Source organism: Schistocerca nitens, chromosome 1 (assembly GCF_023898315.1).
Source record: "Schistocerca nitens isolate TAMUIC-IGC-003100 chromosome 1, iqSchNite1.1, whole genome shotgun sequence".
NCBI classification, from domain to species: domain Eukaryota; kingdom Metazoa; phylum Arthropoda; class Insecta; order Orthoptera; family Acrididae; genus Schistocerca; species Schistocerca nitens.
The window spans coordinates 1300703581-1300730296 of record NC_064614.1 but is presented as its reverse complement, the minus strand read 5'-3'; the positions used below and the strand labels follow the sequence as shown (position 1 = coordinate 1300730296).

At 42.0% G+C, this 26716-nt stretch overlaps 1 protein-coding gene across 2 annotated transcripts in view; it reads right to left on the bottom strand.

Moving 5' to 3' along the window:
* Nucleotides 1–26716, bottom strand: part of LOC126240013 (calcium-binding protein E63-1) — a 584925-nt gene that overhangs the window by 385574 nt on the left and 172635 nt on the right. For both annotated transcript variants that reach the window (XM_049947899.1, XM_049947898.1), the window contains exon 3: nt 270–315. In XM_049947899.1, the coding sequence (XP_049803856.1) occupies nt 270–315 (46 nt within the window). The remainder of the gene's footprint in view (nt 1–269; nt 316–26716) is intronic.

The following is a 26716-nucleotide window of genomic DNA, read 5'->3' as shown; positions in this document are numbered from 1 at the left end:
TTTTTATACAGAAATAATATCCATAAGTCGTACAACAACATTTCTAGCACATGCTCTGGTGAACTATCCGCATATGCACGCAACATTTTATTTGACGCAGCAGGAAGATACTGGCGCCTGCGCTGTGTGTGTTAGCTTTGGACGGGACTCGAGCAACACGAAGCCACACACGACACATACGGCACCACATGCACTTGTTGGGATAACATTAGACTAGAGTGCGGTTACGGGATTAAGGAAGGGGATCTCGGAGCTTGCGGTTCTTTTACCTTTAAGCTCTTCCTCTGTAAACTCTCTTTTTGGAAGCGAATCTTGCTGAAAAAGAAGATAATTAAATTAATGACCGATCGATTCCACAATGGTCAATTTCATGTCAACGATTTCATCTACAAGACAAAACATTCGTTAAAAACATGAGTGTTCTATCAACACACATAGAGAAAGAAGACACCAAGGATTGCCCCATTTCTGAAGGCAAGATCGTAAAGTATCAATATCCGTTTAAATTGTGCATTCAATGTCCATGCAAAAAGTTCCGATCTCGGAAAAAGGTGCCACACAAGGTACTTCTTGACTCGTGTTGACTGTGTGCGCATGCAATGGACGCAGTGGGTACGTGCCAAGTAAATAAAGTACGTCACATTCGCTCGACGACATCCACCGAGTCGAGAGGTTAGTTCGGTGTTTCTAACGACACAGTAGTCAGTCCGCTACTGAATCTTTTCGTGTATTTGCCGACCATCGTCTTTCGTTTAGAGAAGTAGCTCCTTGAATATTTTGATAAGGTTATTCTGCATATTGTAGCTGTATGTTCTTCTGACTCATCATTTGTAAATTACAACCAAAATTTTTGGTTCATGTGAAATATTTTTCGAACATTTTCAGCCTTATAACATGTATATCGCTTACGCACCAAAAAGGTCACTGCCCTGCCTCACGTCCATCAGATGCCATGCACACTACTTTCACTTCCAATGACATTTCCCTATTGAGAACGATTTACTAGCTTCTAGGAAATGTGTAAACTGTTACATAAAATCACATAGCTGTCCTACTTGGAGTTCTCACGAATTTTGTTTATCACACAGCAGTGTGGAACTGTATCAAAGGTTCTCCAACAGTCAACAAACATTGCTTAAATCTAAGGTTCATCATCTGCAGCTTTCTGCATCTAGACAGTGAATATAGCAAGCTGATTCCCACATAAGTGGTGTTTATTGAATACGTCTTGATTCTGCCAGAGGAGTTTGTCGGTACACAAAACAGCCACGACACGTTAGAATAAAATATGCTCCATAATTCTACGGAAAACTGACGCTAGTGAGATAGCTCAACAATGATGCCATACAACACGTTGCTGGAATAGAGAAAAGCGGCTCATTGTACAACACAGACCTTTTCCACGTTTACTGAATGTTGACTTGGCATGGCACTCATTAAACTCATTACTCACAGTGTGAAATATCAGCAGCCTCTAAAGCTCAACATTGTTCAACTGAAGCATCGAATCGAAAGAACCCTCGAGGTAATACATCAAAACCCATCAATCGCCTAATTACACATACGCGGTGAAAAAACAGCACCTCTGGAGGACGAATTCCCTATCTGTGCAAGAAAATAATTAAAAGTCTCACATATGACCTCCCAGCTGTACAACTGTCGAAATTCACCAAAACTGAAAAAGTAACTAACGTCAGGACGCGAATCTAGGACATCCCAGGATTGGATTCCAATAGCTAAAAGTAATAAGACACTCAACAAAATTGCAAAAATTACTTTATCAGGACTCGAACCTAGAATCTCCCAGATGCGAACCCTACGTGGTAGGCGTGTTTCCGTCATTTTAGTTTAATCATCGAAAATTTTCAATAGTGTATAAATTAACGAAAATTGTAAAAGAGAAGAACCCTCAGGTGCGTCCTTCTCCATCATCCCTGAAAGTTTCTAACATCATCACGGAATCGCCCTATATAAAAATGTGGCTTTGCGTGTTGTACGATTCCATCTGGAAATCATCACAATAAAATAATTAAGTGTATATTAACAAAAAGATTTCCTAACTTCCTGAGAATAAGAAGTTTGGTCATTCCTCTTATGAGCAGAAAATGACAAATTTAGGCACTGAATTTTTACGAAGTTCATACCCTCTGGTCTGTTGATAACACGGGATTGTCAGTGAAGTACATTGCAGCTAAGCAAGTATAATTATTTAATTATGTACTAATAGAAGTTTGCCAGTGGCTCAGTTTATTCCTAAAGTGTACATAATTAAAGATACATAGATAATGAGAATCTATACTTAAACACAGGTAGCTTATTCTTATTCTGGTACTTATACCATAACATGGCCATAAATACACTTAAACGTCGGATAATTGGCGTTACAAGGCAAATTCCTGTATGCTATACACACAGTTATTTCGAATCGACACTCAAGTGAACCACGTCAGCTGCATGCATTACTGAATACTTTCGGATAGAATTAGTGGGTGACATCATATTTTTATTAACTTGCATAAAGCGTGATAGCTCACGATTGATATTGGATAAAGAATTAATCGCCGTGTTCCACGGCGTAGTTCATTACCATGTGCTATTTTTTGCGTATTTAGCAATTTCGGATCGACGATGCATGTGTTCTGCTTAGCTTATTAAATCCTTGGAGCATGTTTACTGCCGTGACCTGTACGATGGCAGTTGTTAGTGCCCATATGATTTCAGTTGACCCCACACTGGATACTTTGCTGTGGCTTGTAGAAACAGGAGCTTACGTCGCCACTAAAGTTTCAGCCATCATGCCACTTGTTGTGGCTTCACTTATGTTGCACTGAAAACCCGTCTTAAGAGACATAGCGGTCTCAATACTTTAGCCCTTCTACCTGGCTCGCAATCCGTGGTAGCGTGGGTGTTTTCCGCTGGTGGCTTGCCGATGTTCCAACCGGGACAGTGTTACGCCCGAGTGAATCCCTGGTGGGTCTAACACCATACAAGGTAGCCACATCAGCTGAATTTTACCGCCACTGCAAACCAACGTTGGTCGGGGAAACGTACACAATGGAACTGCGAAGGCATGGCCCAAGGATGGCGTCCTAAGTTTTACAGACAAGGAGATTATGTACATTGAAAGGCGTATGTACTCGTTGGCAGCGATGATGAGGCATTGTAGAATCTCTGACCAGAGCAGTTGCGCTCGAAGCGCAGTGCAGTACAGTACAGTAGTCTGTCGACAGTAGTAGTCGAGTGCAGTTGCGAATGGCAGTCTGTCAGTAGTGTTAGCGCAGAGCAGTTGGCGGGCGTCGGCACCGCAATGGTCGAGATTCAGGACAAGGTATATTATTAAGCAGCATCGCGCTCAGCTAGTAATGTAAATTAAATGTAATGAACTTTAAAGAATCTCCCCAATAATAATTTTGATTTAAAAGCAATTTTTTAACAAAGAATCATTCGATTTCCTTCCATTTCCTTTAAACAAAAAAATTCAATTAACTTCAAAAAATTTAGTTATTGGGATACATCTGCTGCAAGCTGTGGCGCAGAATAAGAGCAGAATTTTGACATGCAGTTATATTAAGGTAAGAAATTAATTCTGATTTTTGCACAGGGCCAAAGACCGACATTTCGGTTTAATTGAGTTTTGGTTAACACTGTACTTTCATTGTCATGGGATTATCTTTCATTATTTAATGGGAGCTTATACTTGCGTCAGATTGCTAATTTTGTTTAATTGTCATTGTCATTAATATTTTTGCGGGGAGCTTACACTTAGCTCTAGGTACATTTCCATTTGAGTAACATTAGACTTTCATTTTGTGGGAAGGTTACACTTGGCGACATCCAGTCCAGGATCGTATTTCGTGAGAATCTTTTGTAAAACAGTCAGATATCTGCTCTTATTTGCTTAAATATAATTAGAATTTGGCGCAACGCTTTTACTAATTTGTGACTTTCTTTCCTCAGATCATCGGCAATCCGTTGCTCTGTTGTATTTGTGTGTTGATTTTGCATTGTGCTTATTTGTTTTGTGATTAATTGTGACTATTGTGAAAATGCCGCGAAAGACTGTGAATAGTGTATCGCGAGGTATCATGAACGAAATGACCGAATTAAATAACTTCACCAATAGTACTAGTGACACGCAGTGCAATGATGACAATCCTGCGTTCACTGACAATCAATGCGTTCCAACCACTAATGATGACTTTTGCCTTAATGATGAACAAGCGAACTCAATTGTCTCCACTGTTAATTTGACGACAATTGATGACGCGGGGGGCTCTATTGTAATGAGCGCTGCCCAGTTTAATACACCCGGTTTGAAAAATTCAAATAATGTACAGACAAATTTGTCTAGTGAAAATGAGCGGGATACACAAAGTGCGACGGATTTATTTAATTCCGAAATAATGTCTGACAGTGTACATCCGACTGACAAACCCTTTTGTGAATCTCAGAATAACCAAATGGTTACAGAAAGCGAGACAATTTTAGATCCACCATTAAACAGCACAGTGAATAAAGTAGGTAATGTTACCTCGGATCAATTGATGGCATTATTGCTACAAGTTCTTGAAAAACAAGACAACACTTCCAAACAGTTTAATGAAAAATTAGACAACAATGATGAAAATCTCAAACAACTTAATGAACAGGTCAGACAACAGAGTGAAAAATTAGACAACAATTCCAGGCAGCTTAGTGAACAAATTAGAGCCGTTGCCGCGCAATGTCATGACACTAAGGTACAGTTACGCGTGGAAATTGAGGCTTGTTCAAAGAAAAGTAGCGAAGAAATTAGGTCTGTTGCTCTGGAATTAAGGGAAATGCAAACAGCTGCAACAGAAACACTCAGAGACGAAATTAGCGGAGTCGCTAAACAATGCTCTGAGAAAGGTACACAATTACGCGACGAGTTTAAAGCAATGACGGTAGAACTTTCGCGCACAATGGATGAAAAGATTGATGCGAAATTCGAGCAACAGAACACTCAAATTAACGAACGTCTTAGTCTTCACATACAGAACAGTGATACGCGTTTCCGCAAATTTATTGATGATCAAAATAAAGTAAAACGTCAAGTAATGGAAACAATCACTGCTCAGAGACAGGAAGACAAACGTAAGATGTTTGCGAAAGCAAAAACATACGTGGACAACAATATTGCTACAGTGTCCGACAAAATTAATACCATCGAACAGTCAAACACAGAATTACGTGACGAAATTTCTGATCTGAAATCGAAAACAGACACATACATAACAGATTTTCAAACAGTGACCAACAGACTCGAACAATTAGAACTAACACAGGATTCCGATGTCGTGAAAGCTGATGTTAAAAAACTGAACGAAACTACACGTAAGTTGCAAAAACAGATTAACGCCTCTGATTCTAAAACCGATGATCAGGTTAAAATACTGACTGAAAAATGTGATGAATTGGCCAGTCGTATTGACTTCATCGAAAGTACTAATGACAGCAAATCAGACGACATTTCACCGGTTTTATTTAGTCAAACAACTGAATTTCAAATTTACAGCAGACAATTAATGAAATCGATTCGTCTAATAACACGTTGCGTAGAAAACTGTCAAGTTTACAGCAGGAAGTAACAGAGATGAAAAATATTTCGGTTAATAACGCATCACAGCAGACGCCACTTTGCGAACATTTGTCAGATTCGCGCAACGCGTGTAATTTGGGTAATCTACAAAGAGCACCCGACTTTGATTCCGAACAATCACAGTTCAACAGATTCTCTTACAACCATGAACCTGTTCCATCACACAGAGACGATAATTTCGATTACAAACATTTTCTGTCAGTGTGAAAGTTTAAAATATTTAAAAACGACAGAACACAGATTCATCCGCTAGATTGGATACAACAATTTAGCTTTGCTTTTCCCCCGACTTGGCCCGTAACACATAAACTTGAATTTATTTGCAGTTTTTTGGAAGGCGAACCGGCAACTCGTATGAGACCGATCGCGAGGCAATGTTACTCGGTAGAGGAATTTCAGAATGCTTTTCTATCAGCGTATTGGTCGAAGACGACACAGCGCGGAATTAAAGATCAGTTAATTAGCTTACCAAATTATGAGAACACAAATTTTTCCAGTGTCACGCAATTTTTTGAGCACATGGTCCAGCAGAACCAGTACCTAAGTGAACCCTATAGTGAATCTGCACTCATTCAATTATGTATCTCTAAATTACCACGATCATTAAGAGTGTCACTTCTCACGGGTCAACAGAAAGAAAATATTTCAGCATTCAGGGATCTGTTGCAGCTTTTAGAAGTGCAGCAATCTGATTATTCCTTTGTAAACAAAAATTTTTCGTATAACAACCAAGGCCAACAAACGTACAGCAATTATGATCAGACACGTAATTTCAATGGTAGAAGTGATAGACACTTTAGGACTGACAACCACCAGAACTTTGGTAACAGACAAAATTCTAATTATCGGTATCGTCAAAATTATGAGCAACAGGAACCACATTTTGGTAACAATAGACGTTTTCCATCACAACAACATGAAAGTCAGTCGGTTAGCATACCTAACCAACAATGGAATGCACAAGGTCAACCAGGCTTTAATGTTTCGCCGCGTGCACGTGTAGTCCCTGATACAACAAATAGTAACGCACGGCAGCAAGGAAATAACTACGTACAGAGAAGACAGTATTACAATTCCTATCGCAATGCACCGTATAGGAATGAGTATCACGACAGACGTAAAAATGATGAGCACAATTATCAGCGTACGTTTAATAACAGTCGGTCATACCAACAGCAAAATTGTCCACAAGAACCTATTCTCATGAATGAACCCGACAGTAGGTATCATCCAGAGCGTAATGCGTCTGGAAGAAGTAATAGAACTGTTCAAATTGTACAAATGCCACAACATCCTCCTGATAATAATAACACGTCAGATAGAATCTGACTAGATACAGTACAGGACGCATCTTCCAATAACATAAGCACTACTTTTGACACGCAAAATGTTGTTCATGAAAATGTTATTACTTTCGACGACATCCGAGACACTCTTTTACAGGAAAGACCAGTTGTTCAGAAAACCATTTCACATCCTGTCATCGAAATTAAAATAGGTTCATCGAAATTTTCAGCAGTAATTGATTCTGGCTCACCTATGTCAGTCATTAATGAGGAAACTTTTAACGAGTGTAACAAAGAGAATACGTATCCCACATTACCATTAGGCAAAACAAAAGTGAAAGGAGCAGTATCGAGTAAAGGAGTAGACGTTAAATTACAGACGCATTTATCATTTTGTATTGGAGGTCATATTTTTCACTCAAATTTTTGGATTGTTCCTTTATTGACAACAGACGTAATTTTAGGTACTAATTTTCTCGTACAACACGACGCAGTGGTTGATTTTCAAAATTCTTATTTAATGCTAAAAGATGAAAATGTGCAATTAGCTTTAGAATTTCAGCATTCACTATCTGCAGAAGAACAAACAATTAACCGCACAGAGGTCATTTCCGCAACACGTAACATAGACTGTAGTTCCACATTGTTCACGGACACGTACGTACATAACTATAACATTCCAGACGAAGCTGACTACGACGTAATGCAGATGATTTCAGATAAAGTTAAACAAAGCAGTGCAAACACAGACGACGAACGCACGCAATTACACAAAATTCTTTTGCAGCAAGCTCCAGTTTTCGACAACATTCCTGGTACTATGTCCGGCTTTATGTATGAATTTCAAGTCAAACAGCACGACACATTTAAAGCAAAGCATTATCCTATTCCGTATATTCATAGAGAACAAGTTAAAAAAGAATTGCAGGATATGCTCGATCAAGGAATTATTGAACCAGCAGTTAGTCCGTACATAAACCCGCTACATATTGTTAAGAAAAAAGATGGCTCACTTCGCCTTGTACTTGATTCACGTCACATTAATGACATTATTATTAATGAAACAGATCGACCACAGACATTAGAAGAACTACTACAGAAATTTCATGGTACTGCTATTTATTCTACGTTAGATTTGAAATCGGGATTTTGGCAAATTCAACTTCATCCAAATTGCAGAAAATATACAGCTTTTCTCTGTTTTGGTGACTGTTATCAATTTTGCAAATTACCATTCGGCTTAACTATTTCTTCTGCAGCTTTTATTCGCGGTTTGAACACAATACTTCCGACAGAACTTAAAGACAGAATCACGACGTACGTAGATGACATTCTTATCGCAGAAGCTAACTGGACTGAACACAATCTGATTTTAGAACAACTGTTGCAAACCTTTCATGCACAAGGACTTACAATTAATCTCAGTAAATCGCATTTTGGCAAAACTTCTATAAAATTTCTTGGACACGTAATTTCAGCAGAAGGCATCGCGCCTGATCCAGAAAAACTTCAAGCTTTACGTGACATTACTGTTCCTACAACGAAGAAACAATTACGCAGTTTTTTGGGCTTAATTAACTTTTTTCGCAAATTTATTCATCACTCTGCTTTAGACACACCTAGATTATGCCAATTAACAGGTAAAAATACTATTTGGTCATGGGATAAGCAAGCACATTCTGAATTCGTGAACCTGAAACATGCTTTGTTGAATGCTCCACTTTTATCGCACCCAGATCTTACTCGAAATTTTTCTATTGCCACCGACAGTTCTAACACAGCTTTAGGCGTACACATTTTTCAGGAAATTGAAGAAGATGGCTCAACAGTAATTAAAAACATCGCATTTGCAAGCCGCATTTTGTCACCTGCTGAACGAAATTATTCCGTTACTGAACTAGAAACATTATGTGTTGTATGGGCTTTTACGAGATTTAGGCATTTTCTTTATGGAAGACACACGACCGTTTACACAGATCACAGAGCTATTCAATTCTTACTTTCGGCTAAATTCACTCACGACAGGTTAAGTAGATGGAAACTTTATTTGCAGGAATTTAATTTTACGATTGTTCACATTCCCGGCACACAAAATGTTATAGCAGACGCACTTTCTCGTTCTCTCAGCAACAATCAGCAAGACGTAGCAACCAACTTCTGCAAAGCAAATTTCAGCGTCATGTACATTCAACAAGTTGCATTTGAAAATTTTATTTCATCGTCATTACAAGACATAGCACGAGAGCAAAGCAAAGACAATGTGTGGAAAGAAATTAAACATCTTTGGCAAGATAAGAATAATGTTACGATTAGGAACCACTACACTGTACGCAATGACATTCTGTTTCGCCGCTCTCATCCAGACAGCAACAATTGGTTATTATGCATTCCTGACGAACTGGTTAACAAATTAATCTGGTACACTCATTTAAGTTATGCACATTACGGAGCCAGAAAATGTTTTCTTATACTGAGACAGAACTGTTATTTTTCGAACATGGAAAAACGTATACGACGAGTTTTAGCATCATGTAAAATTTGCGAGAAAGCTAAGTCAGACACAACTTCACACATTCCTCCATTATATCCCATTGTACCTGTTAAATTAAGACATATGGCCGCAGTAGATATTTTTGGTCCAATTCCGAGAACTAACAGAGGTTTTTGCTACATCTTTGTCGCTGTTGAACTCACTTCAAAATTTGTTACCTTCACTCCGTTACGCAAAGCTACTGCTAAAACCGTTTCGAAAGCATTTGTAAAACATTTTCTATTTCATTTAGGGCATGTGATGAAAGTAATTTCTGACAATGGATCACAATTTCGTTCTGCTATATGGACACGCATGTTACGAGCTAGAAACATTTCTCCGATTTATATATCCAAGTACCACGCTTCTTCGAACCCTTGTGAACGAATAATGAAGGAAATTGGTAAACTGTGTAGAATATACTGCCACAAAAGACATGTTAATTGGGACACACACATACACTCATTCCAAGACGTAATTAATTCCATTCCAAATGAATCCACTATGCTATCTCCGTCTGTAATACTGAAAAACGTTGAACCACTAAACAAAATTAAAGAATTAGTAACATTTCCTGCATCTCGTCGATTACGACACCACGAAATAATTGACATTGCGCTGAACAACATCAAACGTGCCGCAGAGCGCCGGAGAAGTCAGCAAAAACAGGTTTGTAGACGCCGAGACTTTCACGTTGGACAGAAGATATTAGTACGTACACACTATTTATCCAGCAAATTAAAAGGTAAGTGCAGTAAATTTGAACTTCTATACGCAGGTCCATATCGGATTCGCAGTATTCCTCCCCCCAATGTTGTACACGCCGAAACTTTGAGAACCAGAAAATCGAAAGGCAATCACCATATCTCCAATGTTAAACCGTTTATTGAATGAACATACTTTATGATTTATCACACTGTAATACATTTTCCAGGTATTTATGTGAACAATTATTGATGATTATCGTATTTTTTCTTGGCAAGTGCGCGGCAAGGTAAGGTTAGCAGGTCGCTCTTCTTGTCGTTACACATCAGACCGTGCATATTTTCCAGATGAACTTACACATTTTTATGACCACTTATGCAATTATAATTATATGACTAATTACTGATGATGACTATCGTATTTTTTCTTGGCAAGTGCCCGGCAAGGTAAGGTTAACAGGTCGCTTTTCTTGTCGTTACACATCAGACTGTGGACATTTTTTATTTTTTTTTGTGTATAATTGTTTTCCCGTTTTGTTTGTATACATTATGAAATAGCTAAGGTATAACACACACCAGTTGACTTTGACTTTTTTTTCTGCCCTATGATATCTCAACATCGTGACTATTTTTCTTTTTTTTACTGCTGCATTGAGATATTCTCTGTACACTTTTTGCCTTTGAATACTGTCTATGCTTTTGACATATTATGTTTTTCTGTCATGTTATGCTGTATGCTTAATTGTGTCACCATTAACCAGCCATTATCTAATGGGTATATGGTTTAAACGCAAGACATTCATCTTTGTTCATCAATTTCAGAAAGAAATGATGCGTAAAGGAAATAAATTAAACAGAAATGGGAATTTCACCTACGGAATAGATGACAGAAGATACAAAACCTTATGAGGACGAGTAAATGGATCAGAATTAACAAGCATTAACAAGAATATACTATACACATCGCAGAATAGCAGTCTTAACTAATTTTTTCTTTCAGAATACAAGGCGATTGATGCAAGCTGTCAGACAGAACTACACATTTTAGTTTTAAGTGATGAGATATGCTAGAGATAAGGAATAGTTGTATAATGAATAATGAAGTGATTTTTGCAGATGATAATGAATGCTGATGAAGAATAATGATGAAGAATATGCTACTATGAATAATGAAGTTTTTTCTTTACAGGTGATGATAATAATGAAGTTATGATAATATGGATAATGAAGTTTTTCTTTACAGATGAGGATGATGTTGAAGTTTATGTATTTATGCTATGTAGTTATTTAAGTATTTGTTGCAGTTTGCTTTGACAGCAGGTGTTATATTGCGTAGTAGGATGACTGAAGGTTTTGGAAAGGACAGCTATGGAACACATTTTTATACACATCTCACTACCTGTTAATTCGAAGTTCACTACTTTTCAGCATAGTCTGCGTTTCTTCTTTCAGCTCAATAATCCATTTTGTATTTTGTCCAGGAGAAGCTTTTCATGATACTTACTAAACTTGTTACTTATTATACCTGTTCTAGTACTTGCATTTTATTTTTTTACCCATTTGTGTCTATCATTTATGTGATCACATATACTGCCTTGTTGCATAACCTTGCTACAGCTGACTCATGACGAATGACGTTACACATTTTTCATTTATAGGAACAACCTAAAAGCAATTTTTCTCTTATTTCTTCTTGGTTTCACTTATAATTACCCAAAGCAATGCATTGCTAGCACAAAAAAAAAATTTATTACCAGTCTCATATAATGTCACTAGTTTATGATAATTCTGAATAATACTGATCAGCTCTAAATAGTATGTCACTTTAATAATGACTTCTTAATGATCTGAATAATATTGAATGAGGAACACTGTTTATTGTAATGAGATTACTTATTATGCCCATGATTATTAATGCTATGATTGTAATTTTATAACTGGCTAGTAATTGCCACTGTCTATTGTAATGAGACTACTTATTATGCCCATGATTATTAATGCTATGACTGTAATTGTGTAACTGGCTAAAAATTGCCACTGCCTATTGTAATGAGATTACTTATAATGCCCATGATTATTAATGCTATGATTGTAATTGTGTAACTGGCTAAAAATTGCCACTGTCTATTGTAATGAGACTACTTATTATGCCCATGATTATTAATGCTATGATTGTAATTGTGTAACTGGCTAAAAATTGCCACTGTCTATTGTAATGAGACTACTTATTATGCCCATGATTATTAATGCTATGATTGTAATTGTGTAACTGAACAAAGATTGCCGCTGTTTATTGTAATACGACTACCCATGATGACAATAATTTAATTTTATGAACATTATTCTGTAATACTAAAATACATGGTACAGAAATGTTCAATGACTAGAGTATGGATGCCATAAACTAATTATGTAATCACTAATCAAGACTTGTGTAATGTCCTTCACCTTCTGACCTAACTACCTGAAATTATTGTAACATCCATTTGTCTTGTCCATCCTCATTATCATGGAGCACTATATTTGGTTTTTGCACTAATTCTACGTTGGTGTGCCTCTTAAGAGCGTGGTGTTGACACGACATGCTGTCCACCACCGTAAGCGATGAAGACGTTATTATGGTCCCACTGTTTGGTGTACCTGGTATACTGCCAAATGATAGCATGGAATATTACTACGACGTTTCAGTGTCTTAATACGCTGATAAATACTTCTGGGAACGGAACTGCAGACTGTATCACTTAGTGTTGTGATTCTGTGGAAAGATATGGACTTTCAGTGCAGCTGTGTGCAAACTAAAGTGCTACAACCATGATGCAATCCTTTCCTTTCCTATCCTAATAGTGAAAATCATTTTTAACTAACATCATTTATGTTAATGGCCTATACATTTTTCTCGATTTGTTGAACTCCAGTGCGAGTACACTTGTGTCACTTGTCGACATGATTTTCTGCCATTGTTTATTTATTGTGAAAATACTAAAGACATTTTTCGATTTGTTCTGAAGTGCAGTATGTGTGCACTCTTGTCATCTATATTGTATATACTTTTTGTGATTTGATGATCTTTCTACCCTTGCGTTTATTTGTTATAAAACTGTTCAAAAGTTTTCAGTGCATGTGCACTTATGTGAATATGTTTTCTACTGAACTCCAGTGCCTGTGCACTCTTCTCAATTTTCAATATAATTTGTGTTCATTCTGCATACCTTTTATGATTTATGTCATTTGTTCCTCATTGTATATACATTTCGTCTTTTGCTGAGTGCATGTGCACTCATGTCCCTTGTCAACATGAATTTGTTTTGAAAATGCTAAAGAATTTTTCAGTGCGTGTGCACTTTGTTATTTGTCAAATAATTTGTATATACATTTTTCTGATTTGCTGATACGCTCTCTACTCATTGTACTTATATTTTGTCTTGTCTGTAATGTTTTGTAATCGGTGCATGCGCACAACATTTAATTCATGTATTACATCCAAATATTTTGTAAATGTTAATTAATTAAAAGAAAAATTTGTTACGATGGCAAGTCCAAATGACTCACCATCGCTGCCAAATTTTTTGCCCCCCAGTGGAGGGTCATGAAAGGCGTATGTACTCGTTGGCAGCGATGATGAGGCATTGTAGAATCTCTGACCAGAGCAGTTGCGCTCGAAGCGCAGTGCAGTACAGTAGTCTGTCGACAGTAGTAGTCGAGTGCAGTTGCGAATGGCAGTCTGTCAGTAGTGTTAGCGCAGAGCAGTCGGCGGGCGTCGGCACCGCAATGGTCGAGATTCAGGACAAGGTATATTATTAAGCAGCATCGCGCTCAGCTAGTAATGTAAATTAAATGTAATGAACTTTAAAGAATCTCCCCAATAATAATTTTGATTTAAAAGCAATTTTTTAACAAAGAATCATTCGATTTCCTTCCATTTCCTTTAAACAAAAAAATTCAATTAACTTCAAAAAATTTAGTTATTGGGATACATCTGCTGCAAGCTGTGGCGCAGAATAAGAGCAGAATTTTGACATGCAGTTATATTAAGGTAAGAAATTAATTCTGATTTTTGCACAGGGCCAAAGACCGACATTTCGGTTTAATTGAGTTTTGGTTAACACTGTACTTTCATTGTCATGGGATTATCTTTCATTATTTAATGGGAGCTTATACTTGCGTCAGATTGCTAATTTTGTTTAATTGTCATTGTCATTAATAATTTTGCGGGGAGCTTACACTTAGCTCTAGGTACATTTCCATTTGAGTAACATTAGACTTTCATTTTGTGGGAATGTTACAACATCAGTCCTAGAAGATTTGTTACGAACAACTCCGAGGCAGCAGTTCTGGTGGTCTTGTGGTAAGGTGTGGCGTACATGTGATGGTTCAAGGAGAGGAATGGAGAGAGAGAGAGAGAGAGAGAGAGAGAGAGAGAGAGAGAGAGAGAGAGAGACTTAATACCAGAAGTCGAGGTGGACTAGTGTCTGCAGTGGTGGTGAGAAGAAGTGGTCAAGAGGGAGGGAGATTGAAATCGGGAGGTAGCAGCTGTGAATAGGCGCAGTCTTGTGCAGCGAGCAGCCATCTGACTGACAGAAAGATAGGACACTGAACCAGTCCATTTGTATTAGACGAGTGTGATTCGATGGAAAATATGGAGGTACTCCGGATGGGAATACTATTAAACAACTGAATAACAGAGTTATAGATGGCAGACTGGAGAGGGGCACGTTACCAGTTATCTAGGTTTCCAAGACTGGGTTAGTTTTTGTAGATGGGGAAAACTATATTATACAGCGTGTCGGGGGTAAAGGTATAGATACTGTCGTCATAGGCATCTTAATATGTACGAACTTACGTCTTAGTTGTTTTTTCCCTGTGTCTGACAGTCTGCTAGCAAACACGTCACATAATTTACTTGCTGATGTTTTCTGCACGGTTGCAACTGCACCACAAAGTGGACTATGCTTGCAGGATGGACTTTCCATTTTATGTCCACATTTTATATTGAGGGTGGAGAGGGGAGAAAGGAAAAGAAAGCAAAGGAACTAATGATCTAAGCTGCAACGGGAATTTATGCAGAATCAGCGGCGACGGGTGAAAATGAGTGCCAGACAGGGGGCTCGAGCCTGAGATGCCCTGCTTGCTGGGCAGTTGCTTTAACCACTGCAGTGCTCGTGGCAAATGCGCGGATTGTTTCGGCACCTTCCCCGGCCGGGTCCCACTCGCAGCTAACGCCACCTCTCCGCGGTCCCCTTCCACGTAATGTGCATCTGCACTGAAGGTTGCGGATTCAGTGCCCACTCAGGTGAGTCAACTATATGAATGTGTGATGTCTGTGCATTCATAATGCCTTACTTGTGCTTTGATACTTGGAGGTACTAACCAACATAAAACGTACGACGGTCATTCAGTAATTAAAGAGACAAATTGGTCTGGAGAAAAAAGCGTTTATTTTTACAAAACAATACTGTCTCTACTTTTCAACATAATCCCCTCGAACATTTATGCACTTGTTTCAACGGGCTTCGAGACCAATTTCCCACAAACGTTTTCACGTCCTCGTTGTCCTGGAACCTCTTCCCACGTAGTGCCTGGTTCAGTGCACGAAACAAATGGAGATCACTAGATGCTAAATCTGGACTGTAAGGGGGATGAGACAGTACTTCCCAGCAATATGAGGTCGTGAGTTGTCGTGCTGGAAAGTCACACCTCTCCTCTGACATCCACGACGTCTCTCTCTCATGGCTGGCTTCACCTTCTTTAAAAGCAAATCCGAGTAGTATTGGCTGCTCATTGTACGCTTCTCTTCGAGATAATCACAAGAATCTGCACCCTCAGCATCCCGAAACACCGTCAACATGACTTTTCCTGCTGATGCTTGGGTTTTGAATGTGTTCTTGACAGGTGAGTTGGTGTGCTTCCACTTCATGCTTCGTCTTTTTGATTCTGGCTCATAATAGCAAACCCAAATTTCATCACAAGTTGAAATTTTGTTCAGGAAGTTCTATCCTCCCCTTTCATAACGTACCTTTAGCTCTGTGTACCCTCTCAACCTTGTTTCCTTGTGTAGCCGTGTCAACTCGTTTGGCACCCATCTTGCACATGTTTTGCGGCACTTCAGCGTGTTACAGTTAATGTTATGAACTGTACCAGTACTGACGTGATCCTTATCAACTATCATTTCCACAGCCCGGCGGTCGGCACGAATAATGTCATCAACTCGACTTCCAAGTGAGGGAGTTGAAACTGCAACTGGTTGGCCAGAACGGTGTTCGTCAGTTACTGAGTCGCGACCATTTTCGCACGATTCTTACAACCTTCACTATAAACTTTAGACATTCTACAGTATATATTCACTGGTTTCTCGTCTTCACCAAGTAAGAAACGAATAACAGAATTAGTAGATAATAGATTTCAGCTATCAGTCGTCCTTTTTAAATTTTATTGGCAGATCTAGATTTCAGCTAGAAACTAGCCATTCTCAATGCACCATCATTTTTTATCACTGCATACTCATTGAATATTCAATGAACTGTGGATGAAGCCCGACCAGCAGGCATTACATGTATTGATCAAAAATGATAGTTTCTAGCTGAAATCTAGATTTGCCAATAAAATTTAAAAAAGACGACTGATAGCTGAAATCTATTATTTACAAGTCAATATAACGGTCACTGAGTGCAAGAGCATCCTGAATGGAAGGTAACCTGATGAATAACAGAACGTTGTTCAACTAATGTGGACGTTTCAAGCGGACTGGCATCTTGAAATGTATTTCTGAGGTTATAAACAAAACAATGTTGATATATCATCTGATCAGGGCTCATCCCAGTGATGCCAACTTAGAGCCATAAAAGTACCAAACTTGCCCTACTAACAGTTTTTCCACAAACCAATTTGTCTGTTTAATTATTGAATGACCCTTGTACTACTCGTAATAGTTATAATTATTAGTCAGCAAATTAAGTAAATATTGATGTAATGTTGTTCAATAAACTGTCGTCAGCCATCAATAAAAATATCTGCACTTATATCAAACGTTCATTTCTGAGGAAGAGGATGTGGAACAAAAATGGAAAAAATTCAGAAACATCGTCCAGTACGCCTTAGATAAGTTCGTACCGACTAAGGTCCAAAGCGAGGGGAAAGATCCACCGTGGTATAACAATCATGTACGAAAGGTACTACGGAAACAAAGAAAGCTTCATCATAGGTTTAAGAGTAGTCGAATCATAGCTGATAAGGAAAAGCTGAACGAAGCGAAAAAGAGCGTAAAGAGAGCAATGAGAGAAGCATTCAACGAATTCGAACATAAAACATTGGCAAACAATCTAAACAAGAACCCTAAAAAGTTTTGGTCATATGTAAAATCGGTAAGCGGATCTAAATCCCCTATTCAGTCACTCGTTGACCACGATGGCACCGAAACAGAGGACGACCGAAGAAAGGCAGAAATACTGAATTCAGTGTTCCGAAACTGTTTCACTGCGGAAAATCGTAACACGGTCCCTGACTTCAGCCGTCGCACGGACGCCAAAATGGAAAATATTGAAATAAACGATATCGGAATTGAAAAACAACTGCTATCACTTAGTAGCGGAAAAGCATCCGGACCAGACGAGATACCCGTAAGATTCTACAGTGATTATGCTAAAGAACTTGCCCCCCTTTCTATCAGCAATTTATCGTAGATCTCTGGAAGAACGTAAAGTACCTAGCGACTGGAAGAAAGCGCAGGTCGTTCCCATTTTCAAGAAGGGTCATAAATCAGATGCGAATAATTATAGGCCTATTTCGCTTACGTCAATCTGTTGTAGAATAATGGAACATGTTTTATGTTCTCGTATTATGACGTTCTTAGATAATACAAATCTCCTTCATCATAACCAACATGGATTCCGCAAACAGAGATCATGTGAAACTCAGCTCGCCCTATTTGCCCAAGAAATTCACAGTGCCGTAGACACTGGCGAGCAGATTGATGCCGTATTCCTGGACTTCAGGAAGGCATTTGATACGGTTCCGCACTTACGTTTAGTGAAAAAAAATACGAGCTTACGGAATTTCGGACCAGGTTTGTGATTGGATTCAGGATTTCCTAGAAGAAAGAACACAACATGTCATTCTTAACGGTTCAAAATCTGCAGATGTAGAGGTAATTTCGGGAGTACCGCAAGGAAGCGTGATAGGACCTTTATTGTTTACAATATACATAAATGACTTAGTTGACAACATCGGTAGCTCCGTGAGGCTATTTGCAGATGACACGGTTGTCTACAAGAAAGTAGCAACATCAGAAGACTCGTACGTACTCCAGGAAGACCTGCAGAGGATTAATGAATGGTGCGACAGCTGGCAGCTTTCCCTAAACGTAGATAAATGTAATATAATGCGCATACATAGGGGCAGAAATCCATTCCAGTACGATTATGCCATAGGTGGTAAATCATTGGAAGCGGTAACGACCGTAAAATACTTAGGAGTTACTATCCGGAGCGATCTGAAGTGGAATGATCACATAAAACAAATAGTGCGAAAAGCAGGCGCCAGGTTGAGATTCATAGGAAGAATTCTAAGAAAATGTGACTCATCGACGAAAGAAGTAGCTTACAAAACGCTTGTTCGTCCGATTCTTGAGTATTGCTCATCAGTATGGGACCCTTACCAGGTTGGATTAATAGAAGAGATAGACATGATCCAGCGAAAAGCAGCGCGATTCGTCATGGGGACATTTAGTCAGCGCGAGAGCGTTACGGAGATGCTGAACAAGCTCCAGTGGCGGACACTTCAAGAAAGGCGTTACGCAATACGGAGAGGTTTATTATCGAAATTACGAGAGAGCACATTCCGGGAAGAGATGGGCAACATATTACTACCGCCCACATATATCTCGCGTAATGATCACAACGAAAAGATCCGAGAAATTAGAGCAAATACGGAGACTTACAAGCAGTCGTTCTTCCCACGCACAATTCGTGAATGGAACAGGGAAGGGGGGATCAGATAGTGGTACAATAAGTACCCTCCGCCACACACCGTAAGGTGGCTCGCGGAGTATAGATGTAGATGTAGAAAACCCCGTATTTCGTTAATTGGACATTGGATCCAGAATAAATGTTATTTCATAGTACCAATACGAACTTAGTCTATCCGTCTGGTACCTTAAGGAGCTTATAGGACCTATACAATTTGTGGTATCACATGTCAGCACCATCCCACAGGCATCATAGCAAGTTTCCATAAGACGCCGATAGCGGTTGCGCCCTTTTCAAACTATCCCAGGCATGTTTGATAGGGTTTATGTCTGGAGAACATGCTGGCCACTCTAGTCGAGTGATGTCGTTATCCTGAAGGAAGTCATTCACAAGATGTGCACGATGGGGCGCGAATTGTCGTCCATGAAGACTAATGTCTCGCCAATATGCTGCCGATATGGTTGCACCATCGGTCGGAGGATGGCATTCACGTATCGTACAGCTGTTACAGCGCCTTCCACGATCACCAGCGGCGTACGTCGGCCCACATAATGCCACCCCAAAACAGCAGGGAACCTCCACCTTGCTGCACTCGCTGGACAGTGTGTCTAAGGCGTTCAGCCTGACCGGGTTGCCTCCAAACACCCCTCAGACGATTGTCTGGCTGAAGGCACTTGCGACACTCATCGGTGAAGAGAACCTGATGCCAATCCTGAGCAATCCATTCGGCATGCTGTTGGGACCATCTGTACCGCGCTACATGGTGTAGTGGCTGCAAAGATGGACCTCGCCACGGATGTCGGGAGTGAAGCTGCGCATCATGCAGCCTATTGCACATAGTTTGAGTCGTAACACGACGTCCTGTGACTGCACGGAAAGCATTGTTCAACATGGTGGCGTTGCTGCCAAGGTTCTTCCGAGCCGTAATCCGTAGGTAGTGGTCATCCACTACAGAAGTTGCCCTTAGGCGTCCTGAGCAAGGCATGTCATCGACAGTTCCTGCCTCTCTGTATCTCCTCCATGTCCGAACAACATCACTTTGGTTCACTCCGAGACGCCTGGACACTTTCCTTGTTCAGAGCCCTTCCTCTCAGAAAGTAACAATGCGGACGCGATCGAAGCGCGGTATTAACGGTCTAGGCACAGTTGAACTACAGACAACACGAGCCGTGTACCTCCTACCTGGTAGAATGACTGGAACTGACAGGCTGTCTGACTCCCTCCGTCTCATAGGCGCTGCCCATGCATGGCTCTTTACATCTTTGGCCGGGTTTAGTGACATCTCTGAACAGTCAAAGGGACTGTGTCTGTGATACAATATCCACGTCTGTCTTCAGGAGTTCTGGGAACCGGGTTGATGCAAAACTTTTTTTGATGTGTATAAGTAAATCTTCTGTTTGCTGTATTTCTTGTTCACTAATCATTTTTGTTCCTGTACAGCTTTCCTACGATGACAGTTGCTGCACCACATTCTCGCCCACCTCTATCGTTGTGTACGAAGCTATATGCAACACACTTTTTGTGCAGGAGCTTTTCCAACTGATAGTCTCCTTCCATTTCACCATTACAATGAATGAACAGCATATCTTAGCGCTTGGAGTAATCAGAGGGCCAAATAAGGTCCAGAAGGGGACAACTCTTGTGTCACAGGGGATTTTAAGTGTAAAGCGAGGCTGGTGGACACTAATATTGAATTTACGGAGAGATCCAAACATCATTCTGATACGAGGGTTGTCCAGGAAGTAAGATGCGATCGGTTGCGAAATGGAAACCACAGTGAAATCCAGAAACGTTTTATTTGCAACAGTTAGGTACACGTTCCACCTACTTCGCTACATAGTCGCCGCTCCAACTTCGAGTGTTGTCGTAGTATTGTATCAACTTTCGAATGTCCTCGATATGGAAAGCATCCGCCTGCGCTTTTGGCCAGTTATCTGCAGCTCGTTGTCTGTGGAAAAATTTTGTCTTCATAGCCATCGGCTCTTGTGAGCAGAGATGAGACTCAGGGGGAGCCAGTTACGGACTGTATTGTCGGTGATCAAACACTTCTCATCGGAAACGCTGCAGGAGCGTCTTCATTGCCCCTGCAGTGTGCGGCCGAGAATTGGCACAAAGAAGGAACTGCTCGACAGTTGTGTTATGTGGGCTGCATGACACAGGCGAAATCTCTAACCAGGCCCTCATATGTGGCAGGAGACGCTATGCCCTGCGCACCTTTACGTGCTCACTATTCATTCAAGACTGAAAAGAGCGACGCGACACGACCGACGGGCATACTGGAGACTCTGCCCAACACGTCTGTGCAAAGCTTTACCGGATTTTCCCAGTTGCTTCCATTTCGCGACCGATCGGAACTTACTTTCTGGACAACACTCGTAGTTTACGTGCTTATTGGGGTCCGTGCTTGAAAAACTACAGGCAACCGCCGTCAGGGTCATGTGCAACGGAGCCTACACTACATACACTACACTGGTGTCAGTATACAACAGCCCTAAAAACATCAAAACACGCGACATCAGCACAATACTCAACATATCACCGCGCCTAATCGCCGCTGGAGATCTTAACGCAAAACACCCGGGCTGGAACTCACGAATACGAAACTCCACCGGCAAGAAACTATACGAACACGCACTAGGACCAAACTACATCACACTAGCGCCTACCGGAGAGGACACAGGCCAGACGTGTTAGACATGGCTCTCATCAAGGGCATAACAACGACACTCAACGTTGCCGTTGAAGACGATCTGCCCTCAAATCACCAACCCGTTATACTGTACATTGAAGAAACACTGCAGCACATGGAACAACGCAGGATGTTAGACTACAGGCGCGCGAATTGGACGCAGTTCAAGGAAACGCTTGATAGTCGTATCCCACCCACCCGCGCGATTAACGAGACAGCTCAAATTGATGAGGCAGTTGAAACCCTCACCAGCGTCGTCCAAGACGCAATAACCGACACCATACCGATCCGCACACCACAATACAGTGCTGCCCTGCCCCAGGAGATCCTGGGCCCAATCTCAATGAGGAACCGCCTGAGGAGACATTGGCAGCGTACCAGGCGCCAGCACTTCAAACAGCACATTAACAGGCTCCAGGGTATAATCCGGGACAAAAAAAAAAAACATTTAAGACACAACTGTGGGACCAGAAACTCGAAGGGCTGGACACCACGCGACCTGGCGTGTGGCAGCTGGCCCGACACTTCACCAGGGAGAAACTGTACACCCCCACGTTACAAGGGCTCGACGGACCAGCATATTCTGCGGAAGAAAAAGCGGAGCTGATGGCCCTTACACTCGCAGCGTCATTCACACCGAACCTGGATCCCTCAGACCCAGCGTTCACACTTGCTACGGACCAGGAGGTCACACGCATCTTGGCCCAACCAGCGCGCAACATCATCCGACAAGCTAGTACAGCTGAAGTCAAATGGGCCATCATGCATACCACCGCTAGGAAGGCCCTGGTCACGATGGCATTCAAAACCGTGTCCTCCAGGAGTTCACGGACAAAGCTGTAGACTACCTAAAACACATCACGAATGCCATACTCAAGCACCAACACTTCCCCGCCTTTTGGAAGACGGCCAAGGTCCTGATGATCAGGAAGCCGGGGAAAGAGCTCTCCCTCCCACAAAATTACCGACCCATCAGTCTGCCGAGCGCACTCAGCAAGATCGTTGAGAAGGTAATACTAAAACGACTCACCAGGCACTGTATCACAAACGACACCCTGAGACCGGAGCAATTCGGTTTCAGGAATCACCGCTCAACAACACTGCAACTCCTCCGCGTCGTTGAATACATAACACACGGATACAACACAAACAAAGCAACTGGGGCGGTGTTCCAAAACTCAGCGACGCAGCGTTTCCCGACGGGCTCGTACGTCTCATACACTCATATCTCACGGACAGGAGTTTCAACGCCGACGTGCAGGGCAAACAATCGACACGACATGGTATCCAGGCAGGAGTACCCCAAGGAAGCATCCTAGGGCCCTGATTCAAAAACTAACATGTTATACAGAGGTGACTGTAGAACTTTTGGTTTGGTCACCACGTTGGTGTGGGCGTGGAGGGGCCCCGTCCTTTGGGGTCCGTGATCCGCGTCTGAAGTGGAAGTTCGAGAAAGTGCTCGAGGTGTGAGAGGAGAGGCGCACCAGCCAGGGTACGGACAGAGCGCCGGCCGCCTCGGAGGGACGCTGGCAGCGTTACAGCCCCGGAGGACTCACTTGTTAGGCCGGTAGCGTGTGCGCCGTGCAGCCCCCGGCCCGCGCTGCGTGGCCAGATAGCTGCTGAGCCCTGCCCTGCCCCGCCCCGTCCCTCCCCTATGCAAATTGCGCGGCCGCCCTTATCGCGCCGGCCACCAGATTTACGAGCCGTCGCTGCCGCTGCTGCTGGCGCTGCCGTGCCGGGGGCGCCGCGCGCAGCCAAATAAGGCATTAGGAGGCTCCTTAAAATACGCCGCGATCGATGGCCCCGGGGCCGCTTGGCGTGAGCCGTCTGCCTCGCTCATTGGCGACGATTCGGGCTCGCGGGCAACTACGTCCTTCCAGCTGGCTCCAGGAGCGAGAGGAACGAGAACTGGTCCACATTTAGCAGATCGCCTTACGGTGACCGGGCGAGGTGGCGCAGTGGTTGGCACACTGGGCTCGTATTCGGAAGAACGACGGTTCATCCTCATACAAGTTTCCCGTGATTTCTCTAAATCGCTTCAGCTAATGGCGAGATGGTTCCTTTGAAAGGGCACGGCCGACTTCCTTCCCCATCCTTCCCTAATATGACCTTGCTGTTCGGTCCCCTCCCCAAAATCAACCCACCAGCGAATCTTATGGAGTGTGGCAGAGAGTGCTTTTGGTACCGTACTCACCCTACGTCTTACCTTAGAAGAAAGATTAAGGAAAGGCAAACCTAAGTTTCTAGCATTTGTAGACTTAGAGAAATCTTTAGACAATGTTGACTGGAATACTCTCTTTCAAATTCTGAAGGTGGCAGGGGTAAAATACAAGGGAGCGAAAGGCTATTTATAATTTGTACAGAAAGCAGACGGCAGTTATAAGAGTCGAGGGGCATGAAAGGGAAGCAGTGGTTGGGAAGGGAGTGAGACAGGGTTGCAGCCTCTCCGCGATGTTATTCAATCTGTATATTGAGCAAGCAGTAAAGGAAACAAGAAATAAAAACTTTGAGGTTCGCCGATGACATTGTAATTCTGTCAGAGACAGCAAAGGACTTGCAAGAGGAGTATTGATTTAAGTGTCAGGAAGTCGTTTCTGGAAGTATTTGTATGGAGTGTAACCATCTATGGAAGTGAAACATGGACGATAAATAGTTTGGACAAGAAGAGAATAGAAGCTTTTGAAATGTTGCGCTGCAGAAGGATGTTGTAGGTTAGATGGGTAGATCACAACTAATGAGCAGGTATTGAATAGAATTGGGGAGGAGTTGTAGTACAACTTGACTAGAAGAAGGGATCGGTTGGTAGGACATGTTCTGAGGCATCAAGGGATCACCAATTTAGTGCTGGTGGGCAGCATGGAGGGTTAAAATCGTAGAGGGAGACCAAGAGATGAATACACTAAGCAGATTCAGAAGGATGTAGGCTGCGGTAGGCACTCGGAGATGAAAAGGTTTCCACAGGATAAAGTAGCGTGGAGAGCTGCATCAAACCAGTCTCAGGACTGAAGACCACAACAACAACCTCATCTTCGATCTGCTGTCCTCCATCTTCCGTCTTCTCGTGGACGGTGCGCGGGAAGAACGGCTGACAGTAAGCCTTGTTAGCACCCCAAATATCCAGTCAATGACATTTCGTGAAATGTACATCGTACGAAATAGCATGTTGCCTGACACTTTCTGGAACGTGTGTTCAACTATAGAAGTCTTCGTGATACACAACGCCTCTCATTTGGCGTCACCCACAGGAATTTTGGGAGCAACGGTTCTACTAAGGGTCCCACGCTGGCGGTCAGTACTCGCGAACCGGTTGGACGAATGAAGTAGAGGCTCCTCTTTCGATAGTAATTCTCATTTTCGTAGGATGTTTCCAGTGAATCTAAGTCTGGCACCCGTTTTCCCTACAACTAGTTTTATGTGGTCGTTAAACCTTATGGTCGTTACTGTTTCGAATAATGGACAGTCGCTCGCGTAATCCATAAGCAACAGCTTTTCCCGCTTGTTTTTTCTTAAGTGCCTTACATTTATTCTCACACGCATCAACAGAAGTTTCACATCACTCTGGTAAGTCGTGCAGGTACGTTTCTGTTTTCGCTGTTGCTGTACCGACCGGAAGCTCACCCCGACGTCGCTTGTAAACATAGAGTGCTACGTAAGGGTAGAACTACGCCCTCGAACGGGGTGCAGCCTTTCAGAGACGTCTGTGGAACAGTAGAGCGAATATCCATCATGTCACGAAGGAAAATAGCGAGCACTAATTGAGTCCGCACCATCGACTTACGTGTCGAATGCAAGTAAACCAGCGAAGTTGCTCGACGTGGGCGCCAGAGCCAAACTGGTGTGGTGCGGACGTGGTATTGGCTCCGATCGACAGGCAGTGTTGAGGACTGACACCGCACGGCAGGTGCGCAGTGTAACCGACACCTACGACTTCTGATTCACAGGAACCGCGGTCTGACTGCTCCACAACTGAATTTGGCTTTCTAAAAGGTTACAGGACTTCACGTATCGCATTAAACTGTTAGGAGACGATTGCACGGTGCTAATCTCCATTCCCGACAGCCGCGGAGAGCATCAAGTCTCGCATCACAACACCGTCGACTCCGTTACTAATGGCAAAGGATTCTTGCAGAATAGACGCTCCAGGACCGGTATCGGGTGTTGTTTACGGACGAAACTCGGATCTCTTAGTATCCTGGTAGTCGCAGATTATGAGTTTGGAGACATCTCGGAAATATCGAACGCCTCCAGTGACTTTCTGGGATGGCATCACATGGGGCCACCGTATACCCCTTGTGGTTGTTGAGGGTAATCTCACTGCTCTGCCGTAGAGGGTCGAGATACTGCAACCAATCGTGGGACCTTATCATCAACGTTGTTATTTTTCATCTCGACGGATGATAACGCTCACGTCGTGGTCCTGTTCTCGCCAACATCTTCCTTCAGCATGCTACGAGCACCAGAATGGAGTAGCCTTCCTGTTTCCTGGACATGAAACAATCGAACACGTGTGAGATCGATTGAAACGTTTTGTTTTTGGACGTCGACAACGACGAAGCACTCTGCACGACTTACACAAAACGTCCATTGGACACTGCGATAATTTGGATGGTATGCCTCGATGGATTCAGTCGAGCATCCGAAGGAGGTGACATTCCACCACGTACTGACTTTGCTCGGTAGTGCTGTGAAAACACCCAATACGAAAATGTTTGTTTCTTGATTTGGTGCTTTGAGCGCACACCAAATGAATATATACGCGTGTCTCACAGCCAACCATATTTTTGTGTGCCATTAACTTCGAAATACATGGGTGATGCAAAACTTTTGTTGCTGTGTGTATGTTGAGGGTCAACTGCCACTATCCGTACAAAGTGCCGATCTTCCGGCAGTTCTTTCACGTTTTCTCACTATTTTCTGCAACAACACA